The 25,028-nt window shown below is 38.6% G+C and overlaps 1 protein-coding gene across 1 annotated transcript in view; it reads left to right on the top strand.

Annotated features, from left to right (window-relative positions):
* Window positions 1–22,833, top strand: part of CLVS2 (clavesin 2) — a 49,231-nt gene extending 26,398 nt beyond the window's left edge. The window contains exons 3-5 of the mRNA XM_069008576.1: window positions 13,483–13,593; window positions 16,101–16,321; window positions 21,718–22,833. Coding sequence (XP_068864677.1) covers window positions 13,483–13,593; window positions 16,101–16,321; window positions 21,718–21,805 — 420 coding nt within the window. The 3' untranslated portion in view covers window positions 21,806–22,833. The remainder of the gene's footprint in view (window positions 1–13,482; window positions 13,594–16,100; window positions 16,322–21,717) is intronic.
* The last annotated feature ends 2,195 nt before the right edge of the window (window positions 22,834–25,028 follow it).

Raw genomic sequence — 25,028 nt, 5'->3', positions numbered from 1 at the left:
AACAGGCATGCCCAGGGCTGCTCCCTTCTGCTGCAGTGGCTATGTCCTGACTATTATTATTTTTGTTAGCCTAAGCAGATTGCTACATTCAAAGGTCATTTTGGAAATGGTGCTTGATTTCTGTTTACCTTCCAAATTGTTTGGGAGAGGGACGGTGGCTATGACTTACTCTCACACTTTCACAGTATAGATAATTGAGTTTCTCTTCCATGAATGTTTCTGGATGCTGTTAATTGTGCAGTATAGATGCTGCTTGGGATTTTGCAGAATGTTATTTTGTGTATCTTGGTATTTCTTATGGTACATTTTGTTAGGGAGAGACCTGTCTCTGCAGTCAGAAATGGAGTACACCCGATAGAATCAGATTAGTGCAAGCCCACAGTGAGTTCAAGTGGGTGAGCTGTATGTGAAGAGCATTGCTTTGGAGAGCTTTGCACTCACCCCTGCAGGCTGGTGTAGCAGGACTGGAATGTCACAGAGTTAGTTGAGCTCATCAGACCCACTTGCTATTAACTCTTATAACATTTGTAGTGATGACACGGTCACATCTTGCATCGGATAAGTTGTCGCGTCTGGTGTTTTCCAGTTCCTGACAACACTTTGAGGCAGTTGAATGCTGCTGTAAAAATGCTGGAGTCAGCTGAAAGTATAGAGAGGGTTTAGATAGGCAGAATGAGATCCTCAAGTTGTTATTTCACCAAGTCATTGAGGTTAATGCTTCTCCATCCATAATGGCACCATGGGACTTTATATAACCAGAAGTGGTCAAGACCCTTTGTTGCTTTTTTCCTGCTGAAACTTGGCAGTTTCCATGAGCACACCAACTGTTCAGTTGTGCTGAAACTTTGGGGCAGAGTTGATCCAGAGGAGAGGAACCAATTACTGAAGTGCCAACAACCATTGGACATCACTTTGGGTTCCACCTGGAGGTTACTCTGCGTGGTCTCACTTTGCAGGTGAGATCTTTCACAGTCACAGGACTGGGTGATGAAATTTGCAGCAGTGTAACAGCTTAAAATAACAAAGCAATCTGTTTCAATACTGAGGGTGTCTTGGGACACACAGGATTGTGCTTGTCTGTGATTTATATCAGCACATAACTCTCCATATCAGATAGGCATGAAATTCAGTTTCTTATAAGCTTGTGTTGTGTATGATCATAGCAAGTAACAGAATGAAATCTGTTAGAATAGCTCCAAGATGCTGCATTCTTATCCACAAAAACAAAGGCGCTGTATAGTTCTTTTACAAAATTAAACAGGAACATTATAACCTATGACTCTACATCCCTGCTAAGAAGAATCACAAATTTTCTATAAAGACAAAAAGAAAATGTTTATGTGAAATGTCTCCCTTCTAGAGATTTTTTTATTTGAAAAGTATCAAATGGGTCAAACCAGTATTTAATTTTGGGAAAGCTGCCAGTGTTGAGTGGAGCATTCAGACACCTCACATCCCCATTTACCTCCAGGCTATATCTGTTCCTGTCTCCAGGAGAGACTGTTGTGCAGTGTAGGAAAAAAATATTTCAACCAAATAACATTGTCTTTGTAAGGAAATGGAAGCTTAGAGCCCTCAAAGTACAGCTCCTAGGGCAGTAGCAATAGCTAGCAAGCATTCTGTGATAATTTCCCCCCTGCTTTTTTTTTTTACATCTGCCTTCCTTCCCTCCCTCCATCCATTGAACTCAAATTCTAAGGTAGCCTTTGCTTTTTTGTATACTGCCAGATTTAGCTGCTGCATTCTTGTCACAGAACACTTAAATATTCATTCTGCTTTTAATTTTAGTGCTGAAAGACTGTAGTGTATACGATGATGCAGGAATTTGGGCTCAGAAAATGGAAGACTTTTAATGCTTCGGCTACGTGTGAAGATTTATCAGCCAGGCTCCAAAATGAGCAGAGCTGACTGGAGTACTGCTTTAAATGATCTATTTCAGTAAATACACAGCCAGGATCTTTAAATGGCTAAGCATACAGCTGGTGTCTGATATCTAGAATGTGGCTGGAAGTGTTTATTCAGGATGAGAACAGGTATTATAGGTCTATAGTACTGTACTGTACACATATATACACATCAGCATATTTCTTTGTCTGAATTGCCAAAAATTAGGTTAACAAAGAAACATATTAAAAATGATCTTATGGTTATTCCAGGTTGGATTTAATTACATTTAAGGAAATTTAGATGATTTATCTGTGTGTTTCCTATTTCCCTATGTGCTGGCAGTAGGCAGCCCATCCCCTTATTGCCAGCATCTGACTGATTAATTGGTCTCTTGCTTGATCTGTTTTCCTTTTTGTTTATGTATAACTTATTCTAGTGCTTTTCCTTTATAATATGGTAACATCAAATTTGCTCAAGGTCTGTGCACTAATGTGGATTAAAAGTCAAGCAGCTGCAGCTCTAATACATAATTGATCTACCAGTAGGGCACAAAGAACTGATTCTGGTTCCTAGATAGGAAATGCCTTTTTTGTCCTATGCTGTTAGCCTGAGCTCTTAAATCTATGTTAATTTAAAGTGAATAGACTACTGGAAATGGACAAATTATCCATTTTAATAATTTTTAAGAGATTATTTTGATGTTTGAGGCATAATGATTTTTATATACAGACACAGACACACATGCACTCTGTTTGCCATGTACCTTTTAGATTTCAATGCAGTTCTGTTTGTTGCCAATTGAAAATATCTTAGGTCTAGAAAATGTGGTACATTCTGAGTCTGTGTCTGCCTCTTGCTGTGACCCCACACCTGTTAATACCTAAAAGAAGATTTTGCTTGCATGAACTATTTTTTTGTACAGGTGCAAGAGCTTTGTGACATGGTCTCAACAACAGCACCCATTTGTGAATGGATAGGTTGGAAGAGGCCGTGTCTGCTCATATTAGCATTGGCTGTGATTTTATTTCAGCTTGTCCTGTGTTGTTGAGGAATGACTCTTTGACTGTTCAGTTAAGAGGAGGTAGAAGCTTGTTTAAGGTTTAATGTTCATTGATATTCTCACTGAAATGAGGAGTTTTGTATTTTCAGCCTCCTTCTGAGGTACACACGGTGGTCACAGCGGGGGCCTTTACAGCTGTGGCATGAATGACAAGTGGGTGAGGGCTCCGTGGCTGTGGGACTAGTAGCATTGATGTGCTGGATAGCATGGCTTGTGTGGTACTAATGGATGGGAAGTAAGAGTCAGCCAGCAGGGTGTCTCTGCTTTCCATTAAGTCCACTCATGCATACCATATGCCATCATCCCTGTTCTGGGGATTTAATTCTCTGATTAGCATGAAGCACTAGCACCAGAGTGACAGTAGTAGAGGAAAGCAGAAAATTTAAGCCGTGCCGTAGAAGAGGGTTGCAAATCGGAATGTGGCCAAATCAGAAAAGTAGAATGGAAGGAGAGGGAAGGAGGATCTTTTTGCACATATTCTTATGCTTCCCGTAAAAAATAGGCCACGCTGTTGTAGTATATTGCATTGGAGTTAAGATGCTACAATTTGAATAAGGTTTTAACAGCAGAGCAATAAACATTTTGCAATCTCTATTTACACACATCTGAAGATGTTACATATGCAAAAACAATATCTTTGTAAATAGTGCTATATTTAGAAAAAGACATACTTTCAGATGCAACCATCCTTTTTTATGTTGGTAGAGCTAAGAGCAGAACAGCAAATTGTCAGTTTCAAAATGGAAATTGAACTTCTTTCCTAGAGGTTTCATTAGTGAATGGAGTTAATTTGACTGTTGCTTTCCCTGGTGTGTGAGCTCTCTGTGCTGCCCTGCAACATTTCTGAAAAGCTGGACTCACTGGTGGCTGCCAGAATTGGGGAGACAGCTCATTCCCAGCCTTTGGAAACTGAACTTGTTCAATGTTGTGCAGACAGCTTGGTAGTGGCTGTGTTTTGCAGTCCTGGTTCAGAGAGAGTGATACATGAAATGTCAGGGTTTGCAGGTAATTAGGTGGAGTAAGCCAAGCACATTTTCGTCCGTCACTTGTGAAGATGAGTGACCTCAGGCAAGCCAAGAAGCTTGAGTACTTTACATAGGGTAAATATTAGCATTTATCTGCAAATCAGTTTTTAATTGACTTTGAGAAGTCTATCATCACACTGGTTACTTTTGCTGGTGATGAATTTCAAATATAGCACAACTTTGGTAAGAGATTTGAAAAATACTAGGTAAAAAGACTATTTAACCTCAGTGATTTTATATTTTTCATCAGGGTCTGACTTGTTTAGAACTGTGTGCTCTTATATTGTTTCCTTATGTTCAGAAGGACCCTTCTGTGTTTCAGTTTGATCCCATGGCCTCTGGTCCTATCACTGGGCACCACTGAAAAGAGCCTGGCTCCAGCGTCTTACACCCTCCCTTCAGGTTTTCATGTACATTGCTGGGATTCCCCTGAGTTTTCTCTCCTCCATGCTGGATATTCCCAGCTCTCTCAGTCTCTGTCCTTATGAGAGGTGCTCCAATCCCTGATTCATCTTCCTGGCCCTTTGCTGGACTGTGTCCAGTGTGTCTTTGTCTGCTTCGTACTGGGAAGCCCACATTCCAGACAGTTTCAGAGTTGAGTTCTTTTCTCTGTGGGTATCCATGTGACGTGAACTGAGGCTACTGTTGTTTTCTTTTGCTGAGAATACATTCACATGGGTTCCACTTTTATCTTAGCAAGAAGACATCTGCATCTCTGATTTTGATCTTCCAACTCCTTGCATATGAATTTTCAAGAGTTTCCAAGGTGTGATTTTAGGAGAGATCCTACCATCACATTTTTTCATTACTGGCATATCCTGATAGCACAGCAAACACATTAGCCTTGTCCTAGATATATATGATAAAACATGCAACTATTTATTTTCCCAGTTGTTGCTAATCTCTGTTTTTACTGGAAGTTTTCCTCCATAGAAGCCAGCACAGAGACACCCATGCTCATATGGCTTTGCAAAGACACGGGGTTGATGTCTGAAGTTAGAATTCAACAACAGTGATTTGTGGTCCTCTAGAGTAATAACTTGAATGACAGTTCTCCCTCAAACCCCTGGACTCCCAGGCACATTTTGCATGTGTGTACCACCAGCAGTCGTTCAGGAGTGCAGAAGAAGAGGGAAGCTGAAGTGGAGTTAGCATGTAGGCAATCGTATCTTTTCAAGCACCTTTGTAAAGATAAAGTGTAGCTGAGCAGTTCAGACTGAGGCTTTCTTTAAAGCTGAAAGTCTGAAATAAATCTTCATTCTGTACTATGAGAAAGACATTTGAACACTCTTTGGAACTGGAAGTAGATTTGTCCTGTGGGGAACTGACTTCTTGAAACTATGTATACTGCATAGTTCATGATACCTCTACTCTTAATAAAATATAATACTTATTAATGGATCTCAAGTCAGTTATTCAATTTCCACAGTAATTTAAAGCTTAATTATGCTGCACTCTAGATCTCAGTGTCTGCCCTCAGCTGATTTTTCTTAAATCACTATCCCTCCAATTTTACGGTTCAGTTCAATTCTCAGGACTGTCATTTGCATGGAGTGACAGATTAAAATTGGACAGCTCAAATGATTACGACTCTTAGTGCTTACTGCAGTGATGGAGATTGATTCCTCATAGTATGAGGAAACATATGGCTCATGAAATAACTCTTGAAACACTATGGCTTTCAGTTTATTGTATTGTTGTAAATTGAAACTTACAAAGGGCTAATCCAATTTTAATTCATCTTGTCTGAAACTGAGAGTTGCATTTTTGGAGGAGCTTTGGATAATAAAATTGTAGGCACCAGTTTAGAAGTTCTCCAATTTCAGGGGAGAAAAAGTGAATATTATGGTAGGATAAATGGTATCTTTCAACTCAGTAACTTACTGGCGCTGCATAGCTATGCAATGCTATTTGAAAACATGCATTTTTGCCTCTGTGCAGGGTCTTTGTTCACCTTATCCATCTGCAGACCTGTGCACCCTATTGCCTGGACAGGCTCAGAGTAGTTTCTTGCAGATTTTGGCAGAAGCCAATCCTGAACTGAAAATCCTTAGGCTGGGTCTGATTCTAGAAGATTGTCAGCTGGGATGATATACGAAATTATATGGAAGGCATAAGATTTGGTATTTATTTACTCTATTTGAGTTTAGGTCTGCAAAATCAGTCTTGGCATGTGACTGTAAAACATGGGTCCCCCATGCAGGAATACTTTATATTTCTCTTTCTCTACCTTCCTGTGAAAATTTTGAAAAGGGGCTAGAGAGGGAACAAGATGAGTATGTTTTTCTCTTGTGCATCATAGTAATTTCTTGATGCCTCTCCCTGAATTACTTTTTAATTTAATCTCTTCTGCTCCTCACTTTTATCTTATTTCTATGGTTTCTGCCTTGCCTTGTTACTTTCAATCCTTGTCTTAACATTATCTGAAAATTCCCCTTCCTTCCCACGTGCTGTTTAGCCTACTCACATTTGGAAGTCGTCAGGTACAAGGAAGGGGGTGGTATCTGATAGCTACTGATGCTCCTCCTTGAAACTACCTCAGGCCCATGGGAAGCTCTCTGCGTGATGAAAAGCATCCTGACAGTAATCCTGTGGTCAACAGTTTGGCAGAGACCAAGGGCTGTTTGGACAGTCTCACTGACTAAAAGAGGATGACTTCAGGACGAGGGTGGTACAAGCTGAGGTGCTGGTGTGGCATTTCAGCTCTTGCTAGGCGGTCCCTGGCCAAAGACTTCTGCCTTCAGGAATTGGAGTATGGAATCATTTTTGAACAGTAATTTTCCACATTATTTTTGTTCCACCAGTATTATGAAAGCATTGTTACTGTATTTATGCACAGCAGTTAGCAGTATAGTGTTTTTTTCTTTTTGTCTGTAATCTTAATCTAATAAGACATTCACAAGCTGCCTGGAAAACAGACTTTTTTTTTTCCCTGTGGGAATTTCCATAGAAGAAATCACCATCTGATAATTGCATATTGTAAAGAATGATTTTCATCACAGGGTAGAAAACAGAATAGAAGAACCTACTTCTACCATTGTTCTTACTGTTTTTCTGGCTTTGCTGATTTGGAAAATAGCATCAGGCTGCAAAAAGTTTTGGGTTCTTTTCCCCCTTTTTAATATCTCACATTCCAAATTAAGTGTTAGAAAAGAGTCAGTGTTGATAGTTGAAAACAGTTATTGTCCTTGGAAAACAGCATTTTTTATTTCTTCTTTAAAATTAAAGCCTTTATTTTCAAGGTTTAAACTAAACCAATGGGCCAAGAACCAATGTCCAAAACCCCAAGTCCCTGTCAAAATGAAGAATTGCTAAAAGAATTCCACAATTTCTAATTAAAACTTAAAAAAAAAAAAAATATCAGGTACTTAAAAAAAAAAAAAATCAGGTCAAAACCTATTGAAATTAATTTTCAAAGAAATAAAGTAATTTCAAATTAAAATTGAGGTTTTAGACAAAATACTTTCTTTATCAAGCCCACCTAATTAAAAATTGAGAGTGATATAATCCCTTTATCCAAATAGTGAAAGCACAAAATCTATGTAGGTTTTAAATTTTATTATATTTATATATAAACATGCAGGCACATATGGTCAAATGGCTTTTAAATCCCACCTAATTACTTTAAACAATATAGAATTTTTATGAGTAGCCTATTGAAATGAAAGATGGAAGACTATTTGAAATTAAAACAGATACTTCAATAAAAAAAAGCAATATTGTCACTGGATGGATACCATCTCTCTTCTCATTTCATTCAACTTAACATATTTCTATATGAGCTGTAAGATAAAATGACCAATAGAAATGAAAAGGACTGCCAAAAGTCAAATTGCTTCATTGGAAGCTTCTTAGCAAAATGACAACATCCAGTTCTAGATAATTAAATCTTATTTTGTGGGAATGTCACTGAATGATGTTAATTTGCCTTTAGGTACTGTGCTTTTGGTTGAACACAGTAACAAAAATTTATTTGGGCACTTTTTGTTTGTCTTAGAAATGGTTCAACATTGTCTAATAAAAATGAAAAGCTGAGACTAGGAGACAACAGTTCTCTTCTTCTTTAGTCTTACAGAGGGAAATCACTTGTGCAGCTGTTCCAGGGATTGAGCAAAATTTCACCACCTGAGATTTCTTTTTTGGATCTGAACCTTAAAGTCTCCTGTTGTTGGACAACCTGAAGCTTAGTTTCTTCAGAATTTCCTAATTTTCTCATAATGAGTTAGGGTGCTTATTCCCTGCCAGTCTTGCTGCATGTTTGGTGATTCAAAGCTGTCTACCAGCTTCCAGTCTAGTTGTGCTCCTGATCTGGTTTCTCTTCTTTGTTTGGGTGTCGACATTGTCCTTTGTTTTGAAAGGTTCTTTCCTCACCTGTTATTTATTCTCCCTAGTGTGTTTAGCATCTGTTTTCCTAAAAAAACCAGCCCAAATTCTTTTAGATGCTACAGATTCACTTTCCAGTCTTTTAATCATCCAATCCTCACCACTGGTTCCAGTCATGTCTTGAACATGGGTGATCAGTTTTGACACACAAGTTTGTTTGTTTTGAGGCATTGCAATTACTCGTGTCACAGATGGATGCTGGCAGGAAGTTTGGTGTTAGGAATGCCTTGTTCTTTCCTACCTTCAGTGAAAGTTAACAGTTTGGTAGAGAGATGGGTGTCCTTTCCTGATGTGGATGGCAGTGATTCTTGGTTCCTCTCGTAGTTCAGCTCTTGGAGTACTAAGGAAGTGAACTATTCCTTCTAGTCAGAGCCTTCTCTTTCCATGATTTTCCATAGTCTTCTCTTTAAAGAAGACTGTCTTAAAAATGATAAAAATTAAACTTAGTTGTTTAGTCATGCTGCATTTTGTAGCAGACAGAATGTTTCAGTTTCTTTCTAGTGGAGCTTTCCATTATAAAGATACTATTTTTGTTCATCATAATAGTTTTTTTTTCTACCTAAAGTGCTTGACTTTTTGGAAAAGCTAAAGGAGAAATAATGTATTATCTTCAGGAAGAAGTCTTAAGTCACATTTAAGAAATTAATAGTTTTGTATGCTTTCTTTGAACTTGCAGTTTTTGTTAGGAAGATACAGCTGTTGCAGTTTTGACTTTGTAACCTCTTGTTGTCTGCAGATGCTACAGCCTGAATTCATCAGAGCATTCAAGTGCAGCCTTAAGTGAAGTGTGTGAGTGTATTCATTATGTTTGTCCAGACTGTCCTTTGAAGGATGTCTCTAGACTGTCTGCAAAAACAGTTTCACTGCACATAAGGACAGCAAACCCTCAAAAATAACCCCAGAGCAACGTGTGCCCAAGAACTCTCTTGGTGTTAGTGTGTGGCAAGGTGTGTCCAGACAGTCTGTTTGCAGGAGATGAGCAGCATACTTGTAAGGCTCTGATGAGAATGGGCTGCCAAGGCACCTTTGGGCACACAGTGGTCTCAGCAGTTTCTAAGACTACACTTCTAAAAGCTGTGCAAACAAATTTGATGACACTACTGAGCTCAGCTAGGCGGGCTACTTCATTAAAAGTAATCTTCAGAGGTTTAAATGTAGACACGATACTCAAGAAGGAGAAAATGCTATGGGCTTTAAGAAGTTCTTTGATTTTTTGCATTTGGTAAAGATGAAAAGGGCGGGTCATTTTTATTATTTCTATGATGACAGTCCTGACACCACTAAGAAGACTCACAGTGGTTTTCAGTAGGAATTTGGCACTTTTCTTTCTTAGGTACTGTTGAAAATGTCATATACTGTTTTTGCTGTTACTACCTGTGCTGTAAGAGCTCCTGCTGGCCAAAGTGGAGCAGGGGACCCTCTGTGAAACCCTGAGAGCTGGCTTAGGTGATGGCTGAGCCCAGCACTGGGTGGAATTTTATGTCTGGCAAGTAGAAACCTGGCTTCTTAGTATGTGCCAAGGGTGGTAGCAGGCAACAGCAGCTGGGTCCTTGGAGAGAAAGCTTGTAAAGATAGTTTGTATAAATTATGTTTGGCAGAGAGGTAAAGTTGCTGTGCTGTGAGTCCACAGAGCCATATATATCAGGAGAGGGAAACTGAGTGAGGGAATTTGCTTGGGATCATTCTGCAGTGCTGGCCATGCACTGGTTAGTCCCCCAGTCCTCCAGAGAGCAGTGTGGGGGCATGCCTCTTCCTTGGCAGCCTACTGTTGTCACTTGCAAGCCTCGTGTCACGGGAACTGTGGGCTCTGATAGTAACTACCTGCTTGCCTTTGTCTATGGCATGGCCATGTCCCAAACTGTGCTCATCAGAGACATGCAAAAGTTGTGTTCCGCTGCTGAAACAGAGGTTACAGTGAATGGGATGAAAAATCCACCCACTGTATACATAATTAGTTCTTTTTTGTGTTTGGTAATACTCCATCAGATTTATTACTTTTCCAGTCAGAAGCACAGCTCACTTTACAGCTGATCTCCATCTCTTACTGTTTTCTGGCAAGAGACTCCATTTACTTAGAATTCATGTGATTCATGGGTTACAGGCTCGTCTGTTGAAGTACAGTACGTCTGCAGAGGCAGTTGTGACTGCCACTGTGCTTGTAACCTAATCTGCATAAAACCCCAGAAGAATCAGTGATTTGAAAGAAATTCCTACCTACTGTTTGTGTAGGATGACCATCTGTCTGGCAAATCCCCATGTGGAAGTCAGATACATCTGAGAAGAGCAAGACAACCTTCTGACACCTGTTTCTCCAGCAGATGTAGTTGCTTATTCTGCTTTTTTATTTTTTCAGCAGGCGCTTTAGAGATTTGCTTTTGGATCTACTTTCAGCAGATTTTGAATACTAGTCTAAGTACTGTGTAGAATGCAAGATCATTCTGACCAAATCACCTTTTTTTTTGGCACAGATTTTGAGGGATCCTAAGTACACCTTAGGAAGTGCTTCTGAATCTGGGCACCACAGTTTAGTCACAGAAACTGAGAAATACCCAACTTCTTTAGTTACAGAAAATGTTTTCAGAACTTCTGAAAAACACTGAGGCAAACTGGCTTTTAAGATCAAGTGACATCTTCTATTTGAGGATTGTTCCCCATATATTCATGATCCTCCATGTAAATGGTTTCCAAGATGCAGGAGAAGAGAGTATACTTGTCAGAATGGTACTTTTTAAGGATAATCCTTTTGTCTGCTGGAAATTTTATATCTTTAAAAAGACACAGAGCATTCTGAGGCCACATTAGAATACAAATGCCTATGGCACTCTGCTCTGAATCTGTGTTTGTACATGTCAGTTTGAGATATTCTATTCATGCCTGTTGAGATATTCACAAATTGTCCTCAGTTTCTGTGTGACTCTCAGCTCAGCTGAGATTTCTGGAGCTCTAAGTGCGTGCTCTTTTGTGCATGGTACGCAGCATGGAGCCCTAGATTCCTTTGCTGGAGAGCTAGCCACAATAATCCAAATAAACACAACCTTCTGTAGGCAAATTGTATCTCCTGTAACTAAAGGTTAAGGTTTCATCCAGTGATTTATCCTTCCTAATGGATTTTTTGATTCACTGTGATGCAAACATAATTTACTCATAGTTGTGTCCTCAAAATGGTGTTTGGGGATTTACAATACTGAACAGGGTATATTATGCATCAAATTATCAACCATCCTGTTCAATATTTAGTTAATGCTTACAGGAGTTGGGCCTTTAGCAAAATGAGGCTTCTGCAGCAATCTTTCAGTAGGATTGTTTTATTGCAAAGCTGCTGTTCATCAAAAGTTTCTGGAGAAAAGCTGCAAAACAGACCATTGATTGCATTGACTGTTGTGCTCTGGCCAGCCAGATGTGAGCAGTGTGTGTTGTAGTCATCCTTCCTGTAAACTATTGTCAAGGTACTGCCTCCTTGATGGAAAATCCAGCAAGTTGTTATAATTTGAAGGTCAGAGGTACCTTGCTGTAAAGAACCTGTGGGTTCGGCATGCTTGACAGGATGTGAATGGATCCTTGGAGAGGAGTAAGCGATTTGTACTTCATTATTCCCACAGGTCTGAACACATTTGCAGAACTAAAGAGGTTCTGTGAATATGCATGCAGTTTCACTTTTGCAAAGTATATCTCTATGTGGAAACATTTAATGAAAGATTTCCTTCCTGCAGTTTCTGCCTTCCTTTTGTTTGGCTTGAATAGTTTATAATTTTTTTCTTGGGCATTTTGTTGGTGTGTGCTGTATGACCCTATGCTTCAAGTAGTTCTTTGCAGATTACATCTAGGCTGCTGTGTGTTTCTTTATGGCCTCCTCTCTTGTCTCCAGAGGAGGCAAAATAGGTCTATTTGCACAATGCACCCTGTCAGACCATTTGATTACCTCCTTTTGAGCCTTTGATCCCACTGGCACAGACCTGAAGCTGCCTTTATTGCATCCACATAGGAGGAGGAAGAGAGGAGGAAGAGAAGGAGGTATAGATGGAAAGGATGTCCTTGTTTGTTACCTGTATGGTCAGATGGGAGCTGCTGCTGCTGTGAGGAACCTGGTTTTGATCTGAGTGGCTGCCTATGCTGTGTCACCTGTTGAATTCAGCTTCAAATGAAAGAATTGAATGTGTGTATAATTAAGAGAAAATGCACTGACAAGGTTCTGACATAAGCCATTAAAAAAAGGGAACATGCTTATACTGCAGAAGGAAAGAAGTTTACACTTCTTTCCTTCTTCCTCAATGGTGTAACTCTGGGTAATGTAGGAGACGGCTTATTGCATTTTTTGTGCATATGATCAACCAGGCAAAGATAAAATGAGGACACACAAGGAGTTTGGCAATTGTATTCCAGGACAGAGTGGCTGCCCTCCTCAAACTGCCAAACCCTCTGGCATATTCTCTCGACTTAGAAATTGAAAATGCATATCAGAATCTTTTCCTAGTGAGTTATCTGCCCCTTGTGATTTTCAGCAAGTAAAAAAGAAAAGCCATTGCTTCAATACAGATATGCTGTCCTTACATTTAAGTTCCCAGAAGGTCTCTGACTATGTGACAAGAATTACTGTCATGGATATTGCATAACAGTTTATGCATAATGTTTAATGCAGTCTCAGTTTTATGAAATATGGATAATATTGGAGACATTTTGAATAGTAGTTTAGATTTACACTTTTTAAGGTGGAGATGAGGGACATTTTTAGTGCTCTTCAGTGTCACTGGAAGAGTTGAGATTGTTACTATTAAAAATGAATAAAATCCATAGAAGTGGAAAAGAGAAAAATACATTGCATAAATGGATTATGGGCAAATCATAAATGTCTAAAGCATTTCTGGAGGTTAGAAATGCCATGCCTTTATTTGAATAACGTAGCTATCTCAGCACACTTCCTCCACACTTACTCTGTCCAAGCTGTGTTACTCCTTGGTGTGGAAGGTTGGAACCCAATTGAGAGAACACACTTTTGAATAATCTTTCTTCTTGTTAAAGGTTTATTATTAAGATAAAGGTGTTCAGAGAAAAAAAATAAGGTATTTGATGCATGTCCTACATATGTTAGGAGTCAGCTCAAATTGTATGTATTTGTTTTGTGATACACAGGACAGCTTTCCAGCTCGGTTTGGAGGAATACATTTTGTCAATCAGCCGTGGTATATCCATGCCCTCTACACAGTCATCCGGCCCTTTCTAAAGGAGAAGACACGAAAAAGGGTATTCTTCTTTTTAATTGTCCATTTCCTGCCAGTTGCCGTCAGCAGATGCATCATAGTCTAATAAAGTAGATCAACATGAGATATCAGCTTGCTATTGGTAGAAAATGTTTAAATATATCTGTGTTGTAAAAGGTACCTTCAGCTGCTTTAGAAACTTATACAACATTATCCTTTAAGGACACAGTCAAGCAGTGTGCTTAAATATATTTTAAAATGTAAGCATATGTTTGCTCCTGGGGGTTATATAAAAAATATTGCCACATTACAGTTTCTATTAAGGTTGTATTCAATTCCATTCTATTTAATTTCTGTTAAAATAATTTATGTCTTTATTTTAAAAACAGAGTTAGTGAGTACAAAGTCCTTTCCTAGGGTGATTTCCTTGAGATTAGCAGAAACTAAAATACCCAGCTGGCATCTAGTAGTATTAGTTTGCAAATACTAATTTGAATGAAAGCCAATAAAAGGGAATTTGTGTGCATGCATCTGTGCATAAGCACGAGCAGCCTCCAAGATGTTGCTGAATTTGTACCACTTGCATCAGTGCAATTAAATTAGAGCTTGGTGGTGATAGCTTATAGAATGATTATTTCTGTAACAGGAACTTTGTCATCCAGGAAAACACAATCAACATCATGTACAAAGGCACTACAAAGAACATGATTACATTTTTTTGTGGAACCAGCTCTCTAAGCATCTCTGTATTTTCTCTCCTCTACCACAGTCTGCAAGGCCACAATGATCCTTGGTGTGTAGCTGTTTTTCACTGACAGATTATGCTTGAGAGGCCTCTGGTATTTACAGATTTTGAACTATAGATCACAAAGCCTTCTATGTAATATCTGTTATAAATATGCAAATGAAGCCCCATTTTGCAGGATTCAGTTGCACTCTGTTGACTGCAGCTTCTGCAAAGAACATTGTAGTGCCAGATATGTCTGAGGCCTTTTCAACTCAAGTGCTGCGTATGCATAACGAGGGAGTAAAGTGCAGCTCATAGGAGCGTTACAGCATTAAAAATGAGTGACAAGGCAGTTGAACATGGAGGCTTATCAGTAACCATCTAAATTTTTATTTCGACACCTGAATCAATGGCGTATATTTTCAGAAATGCTGACTTTTTACAACTGTTTTTTGTCAATACCAAATACCTATAAAAAGTAGTCAGGTAGTTAAATATTGATTTACAATTCTAAACTTAGTGTCAAAATGTGAAAGTTATGACCAGCACATAAAATTTAAAATCAGCTTTAAAGTATTGGATGCAGAACAATTGGGGAAAAAAAAAAACCTAAACCCCACAGAATTCTCTTTAGATTTTTTTCATTAGGCTTATTATTTGTCTGGGGTTTTTTTATCCTGAATTATTATGTATTTTTTAAATTTGTCAGGTAGATTTGCAACTGATAGTTATATTCAGATAAATGTAGTACTAGGCATATATAAAAACAACTGCTAAGAAGTAAAACACTCAGCTGTAAAGGCACCATAAAGCAAATTACTTTCACCATTAATAAATGTTCTTTCACAAAAGGACAAGTTCCTTTCTGAGATGAAAGAAAATCACTGATTTTTCATGGTCACATTAACTTTTCTGTCTCCACAGCTGACTGGGAAGATGGTCTGATATAAGCACTAAAAGACAAGCATATATTTGGTCTTTGTCTTTCTGCCTTTTGAATTTAACTCTTGATAAATCATGCTAGGGGTATAGCTGCCCAGGGGGGTCCCTGCAAGGTGAAGTGGAATGTGAAGGATCCCTGAGGGGAAACAATAAAGTTAAACACAAACATAAATACAAGTGTTCATATATACGTCATACTAATATACAGATATATAAATGTGTATGAATATCAGTCTACCAAAACATTGATGGTAAATATCAAATAGTCCATCAACTATTCCCATCAACTATTCAGTGCTGTCACAGGGATTATTTTACTGTTATTACTTACTTCAGGTATTGTCAAGTATAAATGGCAGTTACTGCTATCACTAGATTAAGGAAGAAAATATTTCCAGCACTGTTATCATTACACTGCACAATTTATCTTATTTATAGAACTCATGGCTGGATGCTGACAGTCAATATATATTCCTTGTTGCATATGGTGAATATTATTTTTATTTATTAATTATAATCTTAATTTAATTCACTTACTTTAATTCATAGAATTAGGGAGGTCAATTAACAAGAGATTAACAAGGCTGTCTGTCTATCTAATATTCTGTCCATCTAGCTACCAGACATCAGTTCTTACCCTCCTTAAGTCCCTTTCCCTGCAAACATTTTAAGTTCTTTATGCTTTAATCACTTTGGAGATTTATGAACATAGTACGACCATGCTTAAGGCAGAGGTGACATGTGCCTTCCTCTGCACCTCTGTTAGCCCAAAACAACCAGAATATTTAAATTTTGCAAAATTCTCCTGATGATGGTGTCATTTGGGCTTTGATGATTTTTTGGTGATACACCTGTGTTTTTACCTGCATGCATACATATAGATATTCCTGCATGGTAACAACCTCAACAGCCTGCATCAGCTCATCCACCCTGAGATCCTGCCTTCAGAGTTTGGAGGAATGCTGCCCCCCTATGACATGGGGACATGGGCAAGAACACTGCTTGACCACGAATACGATGATGACAGTGAATGCAATGCGGACTCCTACAATACTCCTGCAAAGGATATAGAAAAGGACCTCTCTCCCAAATCCATGAAAAGGTGAGTTAAAGTTACTGTTGTCTTCTACTATTGCCATAAGGTTAACATTTGCCTTCCTTCTCTTTTATGAAGCTGTAGGTAGTCAGATAAATTCTATCAGTCTATTATATATGAGGACCATTTTTTTTTTTTTTTCCTTTCTTAAAAAGATCAGTGTTGATGAGAGATCATGGCCTTGATCATTACTCATGTGAGTTGTGAACGCAGTCCAGCTGATTATTTCTGTGGTGCCATATAGGTTGTGTACACAGTAATGTGTTTGGAATAAGCTGCTATCCCACCTCAGCCTACAGTACTTATTAGAGAAACAGTGCTAGCTGGAATAAGCCTCCGTGCAGAGGGTAAATTGGGGCCAATTTTCTTTCTGGGTGGTGATGATTGCCTTATATTCCTCCATTTCATAGCCCACTGCCTGGTATCCACCAGCCTGTAAGGGCCAGGGCATTTACAGTGTTTGAACCATCAGTCACAGTGACTGCATGCCTGAGAAAATAGGAGGAGAACCAGGACCAAAATCAGTGCCAATTGCTATACTCGAGCCTGGTAAACATCCCGGCATTTGATACTCTTCTCTTTGAGAAGGTACAATGTAATTGCTTGCTGCATTTTACCTTTCAGAGTAAAGTATAGGAAGAGCTTAGTTACCTCTCCAGTAACTATGGAAGCAGTGAAGTCATTAACTTGGGAGGGGTGAATCTGATCCAACCTTGCCAGGGCAGTAGTCTAAACTGAGAAAATGGTAAGGATTACAACTGTTACATAAAAGGTAGCAGAAAGGGCAGCAGAAAGGGCAGCAAAAGTCAGAGTGCAGCTCATAAGGGGGAGGCCTAGCAATGGATCAGAAAAGAACAAACAAGGCAGAAACCAATATATAAAATCATTAAAATTAAGTTAGGATGTGCTAGGCTGGGAACCCAGATTCAGGAGATAGCATGTGATGCAAAAGGGAAAGAGACTCTGGAAACAGATCAAACAGGATAAAATAATTTCAGATTTCTCAGCCAGGAAGATGATTTTGGCTGGAAAATATTGCCTAGACTGGAAAGGACAGTGGGCTTTAAAAGGGAGATATTTTTGTGGAAACAGAGGAGACAACATAAGATTGCTATAGGAAATAGAAAAAGGAAAAAGCAATAAAGTTTAAGGATTTTGTGTTGAAAAAAATCTACACTGCATTGGAAGTGGGAAATAGCAAGAAACTGTATAGGAATGAGCTAGGATGAAAAGTTAAAAAAAGGTTCTGAAACTATATGATAGAATGGTACTGGAATGGCTGCAAACCTGGTCTCAAATTCCCAGTGAGGGAGCTTTGGCCATAAATTCTCAGAGTCTCCAAAATCCCCAATGCCCAGATATATGAAGTTAGAATTATGTAATTAATACAATTAATGGAGAAAATGGGACAGAGAAAAAGAGCCGGGGAGGGGGAAGGTGAGCAATACACTTATATATGATTTGCATGTAATACAAGAATTATGAGACAATAGAGAAGCTTAGACAGAAGGATGGGATTAAAGAACTGAAATGCAGAAATCTTTCTGCTGCAAAATGATGTCGTGAGAGTAAATAACTTCATCCAAGGGTGCAACAAAAAAAAATAAGAGAAGGCCTGTGATAAGTCCTTTTGGAGCAGACTTTTCCAGATTGTCCTGGGAAAGCATATTACTAAGTGGAAAAGCAATGAGTTGACCATGTTCTTTATTCTATGTCAAATAATTTTTATTCTCATTTAACTTTTCTTAAAAACTTTCATACAATATAACACTTCAGTGTAAGCTTCAAATTGACATTCTTTCAGTCTGGGTGAACTGACACAGTAGGAGACCTGGTGAAGAAAATAAACGTGTTGAAATTTATACCTATATAATGTTAAGCTAAAATTTCTTCACCTTCTATGCATTCTTTCTCAGTTAGCATGCCCCCAGCATCTGCTGGAATCCTTGTTCCCTGCTGCTGGAGATGAAGAGTACTAAGTAGACTTAATATGCTGGTACTAAGATTGGCAGAAAGTCCCAAGACTTCAGCATGTTAAGTGCACAGACTCTGTTAAAACACAAATAGAAAAGCTATGATAAAACAGATAAGCTCTATTTCATTAAAAATTAAATTTAACTTAGATTCAGAAATTGATGGGTTGCTTCTCTCAGTTTAAACCCACAGTCAGTATCATACCTTAGTGCAGAAGATTTTTAACATATAAAAAACCATGATTAAGTCAATGAAAAGTGCTTAGCTTAGAACAAATTTCACAAGCATCTAGCAGATAGCAATTATCTTGTTTTATTTGGCTTACCATTTTAAAATTAGTTTACTGTCCTGAAAGAATGTCCTTTTAATACCACAATCCTACTGAGACTTCATTTGTTTCTTACTCATTTTTTGCCCCCAACGTGAACCACTGACATTCTTCCAGATCTCCTTGAATTTGGTTAATTGGATGACCTCACCTTGAAAGGAAGGTTGATTGCAGAGAGCATGGTGGAGATAAGGAGGAATTAATGCTACCTGTAGCACAGACCTCTGGGGAGAACTTGTTTATGTCATCTGGCAACATTGCAGCTGTCTCAGCAGTCAGGTTTAGCCTGTGGCTGTGCTCACCCGTGGCTGTCATCCTGAGGCATCCAGCTGGAGACCTGCATCCTCTTCCCACCTAACCCAGCAGGGCAGATGTCTGTGTTGATAAGCTTTGCAGAGGAGCTGTGGTTTGGGTCCTCACCTCTGCAATGGGTCTTTGTGGTGTAAGTCTGTCCCACTGTGTTTTCTGAGAATGTATTCAGTAACGTTTGTAAAGTTATTTGGGAGGTGTAGGTAGAAGAGAAGGAGCTTAGACTTAAGCAAATGCTTTTCCTTTCACATACCTTCATTTGTGAATTGCTGCTGAAGGGGATGAAGCATGACAGTAAATTTCTGTTTAAAACTGAGTGCAAACTATTTCTCCTTCTTCTTTAAGGCATTTGGGCGCCTGAGCTTACAAACCATAGATCGGGATTTGTGCAGTTCAATTTTTACACCTGCCTGGGCATTGGGGATTTTGGAAGCCCTGGGAATTTATGGCCAAAGCTTCCTCACTGGGAATTTGAGACCAGGTTTTCAGCCATTCCAGCTCCCCTTAGTTTTTCCCAGATGAGAACTGGAAACCTTGTCTGCTCAGTCATTGGCAGCCAAGGGAAAAGGCTCAGTTTTAGCACTACATCCAGTTGGCAAACCTTTGAAGTTAATTTGCTTCCACAGCAATTTTTATCATGATGAGCTGGATTTTCCATGAGTGCAGCTTCCCACCAGCAAATTTTCAAACAGCTTTGCACTGGCATGGTACCTTGTGAAGATTTTAAAAAAGCATTTTTAATTCAGTGGTGTAGTTTTCTGCCTGAGGAACTGACTAGTGTTCAGGATGAGTATTATTGTACACTCTTAATTAAAAAAAGTTTAAATTATGCTTATCACAAGAGAGATGGTCATATTTTTAAAGCTAATTTTCTTGATTTTAGTATTAGTATGAGAATGTGATAAATATTATTAGAAAATATCCTTGTACCTAAAGTTTTCATCTATGCTTTAAGTCAGATGTTTTTTCTTGTGTTTTTGTAAGTTTTCTTTAGATTTTTTTGAGAAAGGTCTCATCAGCCTCATTCATTGTTTTCACTGGATGATGCCAGTTTATGAGAGTGGGGGATTTGTAGGAACCCAGAGTGCCGAGAATATTTCTCTTCCTGTTTTTAAGGGTTCTTACCCCCCTGAACAACACTGTTTTAGCTTCAAACCTTGGAAAAAATTACCAACAGTCAGACAACAACTAGGAAATACAGTGGTGTGAATTAGATGATAGACTACTATGTAAGATGGTCACAGGGTGAAAAATTTAGAGGTTTTAGGCTTCTCTTTATAGTAAATAGATAAGAGTAAAAAAATATCAAAATGGAGGATTGTTGTTGTTCTCTAAACCTTCTTCTACCATTCTATATTCTGCAGTAAAAGTAGTTTGGATTCATTGGATAGAAAATTCCGCAGTTCCTAGTCATGTTACTGAATAATTGGTAGGAAAGTGAAAATAATGTACATTTTTAGTAACTATTGGTTAAAATATCTTTAAAAGGCTGTGTAAATCTTGATAATTAGACTCACTCCTACTTTTCTGTCTTCTATGCTGTACCTGGGTCACACTAGTGGCTCTGTTCCTCTGATAAGACTTAATAAACAACTATCTGGAAGCATTGAAACTAAAAGAAAAGTCTCAGTTTATCTTTGAAACTCCTTGCAAGGACTTTCAGTAAATTCTCTCCCATCCGGAGGGACTTGATTTACGGCACGGTTCAGTGTCAGGGATTGATTCCATATGCTTATTTTAGGAAAGGTTAGAATTTGTAAAGGTTTTTCTCAGCACTGTAGCCCTCTAAATGGACAAATCTGTAGCAATGCTGCAGGCACAGTGTGCTTCCACTGATCAAAAATAGATGCCTGCATTGTAGAGATGTATACATGCTCTTTAGTCATCTTAAATCTTCTTTACAGAAAGAAATAGTCATTTCCTGCATGAGGTTCATCTCACTAAAGGAAACATCTAACAGGGGTTGCATTTACAGTACCCCAGAACTGGCTGCTTTTTGATGAGCTGAGCCATAGCTGATATGGGACCCCATCTTAACACTTCAGGCTTTATTTTCAATGGAGCATTTTGATTTTGGTGGGGACTGGGTTCTCCTCTTTGTCCGTCACATATGGCTGTTGCAGGGTACTGGTACCATGTTATGCTTCTGGGCTGAATCAGAGAATCCAGAGGAATTTTACAATCACCACTGAATTTGCCCTCCTCATCCTTCCCTGCCCTGTTCAGTTGAGCTGAAAAGTGAGTCTGACACATTTGTTCGCTGCTCCAGAAATCCTGCTAACCATGGCACTGTTCCCTTGGTTTGGCTTAGGATCTCACACTGTTGAATTAAGATGCTATTCAGAAAAGGAGCAACTTGTGCTTCCAGCTGACACATCCCGCTAATTGCAGTGTGTGATTAGCCAGCTGGGTGGCTGAATTGCACCTTCTTTGCCAGTCCAGTGCTGTATAACCTTCTGGAGAGATGGACAGTGCTTAAGTCACTACAGAGGACAGCTTAGTTTGCTCTTGTGTCCAGAGGATACTCCCTGCTTCATGATTTCACTGAAGAGAGGATCCACATTATTCCACCTTTTGCTCCTATATTTACAAATCAGCACTGAGCCCTTTAAAGCCCTGTTATCCCTCCATGAGGGTATTTCCTGATGATTTGCAATGATCAGATGCTTGGGTAATGCTGTACCATTATTTTTAAGCCCTGACAGAAATTAAAATAAACAAAAGAAAGCTGAGGTTTACCCTCATTTGTCTTGATCTAGAAATGTCAGATAAACATGTTGTCCCTCTGCAGGTCTCAGTCAGTTGTGGATCCTGGGGTGCTGAAACGCATGGATAAGAATGAGGAAGAAAACATGCAGCCTTTGCTTTCACTTGACTAACAGTTTTTGAGCATTGGACATGAACTGAGGTGGAAGGCACTGCCTCTCAGCAACAAGCAAATCGTTGGGAAAGAGTGTAACAGCTGGAATCCTATTTACTCGTGTTAATGTAGCATAATGGCAGCAGGTTTTACTATTCTGCCTGAATTCTGGATGCCCTTTGGTGAAAAAGAAATGGAGAAAAAAAGAAAATGAAATAAAAAAAAAGAAAAGGAATCAATAATTTATTCTGTAAGTGCCAACTTGTTTGTAAATACAATATAATCCTCCAATTTTACTTTGTAAGTTATGGTAAACAAGTGCTATGGAAACGAGTGACTATTAAACATGTCAGTGAAGTGAAGTGCACCATAAAAAAGAGAAGAAAACGTGTGTGTTCTCACATGCACACACACACATACACATACACAGAGAGAAACACATACTGAACAAAGAGAAACATCAAAGCCAATTAAATATTGTCCTTCCCATGGGAAGTCAGCTAGTACATTGACTACTGGGTTTCTTCTGCAATGCTCACATAGTGTTTGCTAAGATAAAGAGGGAATACAAGAACTTGGGAGATGCTGTAATCAATGGAATGTTTCCTAACTGTAGGAATTGGTTTAACAAATAACCCTGGGGTTTAGGATTGTGATTTAGCATAAACCATGTGCATTGTGAGAAAAATCACAGGAGAACTGAAACCAACTCTTGGATAGCCTTGTTGTTTAGCTGTATGGATCTCTGAGGTTTCTTCCCTAACTTTTCATTTACACAAGTAACCTGGCTTGGTACTGTAATCTGGGTGTTGTAATGTGGGACACGTTGGAGTTACTTCTCTTGCATTTTGGGTGCACATCAAGAATTTTTCCAGAACTCTTGTTCTCCCTTGGAGCAAGACATTAGTCCTCTAAATACAATGTAATAACCAGTATCTGATAGTAAAGCCTGGCAGCAGAGGTTAAAAGTTAATCACTGAATCCTGTGCACTGGGAGACTGGATACATATATATATATATTTTTACCAATCTCTGACAAGCATACAAGATGGCATTGTTGGATAAGTATATTTCATTGGAGATTTATACAAGAAATCATACCTATTCAATGTACTTAGATATATTATAGATTGTATATTGAGACACTGTCATTATTAATGTAGTAAAACTTTCCATAGATAACAGCATTCCACTCCAAGCAAGGATTAATATTAATAAGTTGTAGTCAAACATCTCAGCCTATATGTTTAGGAAACCTTTGTTTTGGTTGTGGTGTAACTGTATGTATTGAACATGTGCCATAATAGAGAAATACATTTTACCTCAAAAGGGCAACAGGTTTCACTAGGGATTGGGTAAATTAGCTGAAACATAGGGACTGTGTCATCTCTGTGTGCTGGCTGATGTGTGTGCAGCCTGTGGTATGCTGAGGCGAGAATGTAATTTCTTATTAGGACTTACATTGACAGTCAGAGTGGGAAGACACACAGGGTGCCCAGCGAGACATCTGAATAATTAGAGGTATTGTAAGAGCATGTCCAGGCAATGCAGGGATTAGTTAGGAAAACACTGACCACAGTGGACGTGCTGGCTCACAACAACCCTGCCTCCCAAGTGCTAGAGTTTGAAACATTTCTTCCATCACTTCAGTGATCAGTGAAGTTTTAAAGTTACTGGTTGTAGGCCACCTCTCCTCATCCAGGATGATTACAGCTGTAAGATTTGGTAGGCTGAGATGAGTTAAGAGCAGAGAGTGAAATCTTGAAAGTCTGTCGTCTAGAGTTTAGCTGTAACTCCTGTGGTGGCAGCTTCAGCGTTTCTCAGGGCTGAGAGGACGCTGACTCTTCCAGCATAACCCTTGATTAGCCCAGGCAACACACAGATAAAGCTCTCCTACTTCACAGGTCGGTAGCAGCACTGATAAATAGTGTATTCCCTAATATGCCACCATCTTGCAGGAACTTCTCTGAACAACTCATCACCTTTCTGCTTTCCTAATTCTGTTTTCATGATACGTGTTAGGAAATGCAGAGAGGAGAGATACAGAGCCTGAACTTCTTATCAGTCTGTCCTACAAGTTTTTCAGTAGTAGAAACTGTTCTAATACTACTTCTGTGGTTTGAGAGACTTGAAAAAATGATCTGTTCTTATATACTATTTTATTCAGTTCTATTTTTCACATTCCTTGTAACATCATGTTGTATAAGTGAGATGTGTCTCCAGTATTCGCATAAGTGCCATATTTGAATGTATGTTATATATTTCCACACTTCTGGTTAGTAAAATAGTATATTGTCATTGATATGATTTTTAAATCCTTATCAGATAAAACTTAAACATCAGTAGAAATTTTCTCCTTGTAAGGGCTTCAGGATTTAGTCAGTACTCCACATGTATACAAACTGTGACACAGTGGTGATCAACATCTTCATGGATCCATTTAGATACATGGGCCTGACTTTGCTGTAAGACAGCAGAATGCTGATTTCAGAGTACCCCACCTGTCCAATCAAAAAATGCAAATCTGTTCCACTGTATGAAGCTTAAAATTTGTTTTGAAGCTTATAAATATTTGTTTGAAAATCCTTTATTTGTGCACTTAACTGTAATTTATGTAATATTTTCTGATGCCTGACTTCAATTTTAAGGTAATAAGTATTAATACATTCTTTCCAGAAAGTGAAAGTCGGATATATTATAATTTTGTGTAACTGGGACCTCATCTTTCAGCAAGAACAAAACTGCTTTTTCAATAAGATTCTCTCTGTTAAAGAGTCGGGCTACAGGTCTTCTTGGCTGCAGCTTTTATTTCACTGAAGCAAATTCTGACAGTGGTAATTGCAGTTGTGACATTGAAAAAGAATATGGAAATGGGTAAGAGAAATAAATATACTTTACCTGCTCTCAGTATTCTTTCAAGGCATTTCTCTTTTACATATCAGGGTACATAAAGGGTTCCACCTTTCTTGTAGAAAATCTTTATATGTAGTTCAATTTTTATTAGATGAATTTGGACTGAGAACTTTTTCCAATCTTTATTACCATAGGAATTGCTGTCTAATTTTTATAGCAGAATTGAAGTGCTAAAACCAGAATGCAGATGTTTGGGAGGAACTCCTCTTAATTTCTTACCTTTCTTGTGTATTGGGTAGAATAAAACCCTGTTGTAATTATGCATGCCGATATGCATATTAAAAATATCCTGCAATATGAGGAACTTAGTGGAGAAACTGGATATACCT

Source organism: Aphelocoma coerulescens, chromosome 3 (genome assembly GCF_041296385.1).
Source record: "Aphelocoma coerulescens isolate FSJ_1873_10779 chromosome 3, UR_Acoe_1.0, whole genome shotgun sequence".
In the NCBI taxonomy this organism is placed as follows: domain Eukaryota; kingdom Metazoa; phylum Chordata; class Aves; order Passeriformes; family Corvidae; genus Aphelocoma; species Aphelocoma coerulescens.
The sequence above is the reverse complement of the archived record's forward strand: the minus strand, read 5'-3'. Positions and strand labels throughout refer to the sequence as shown.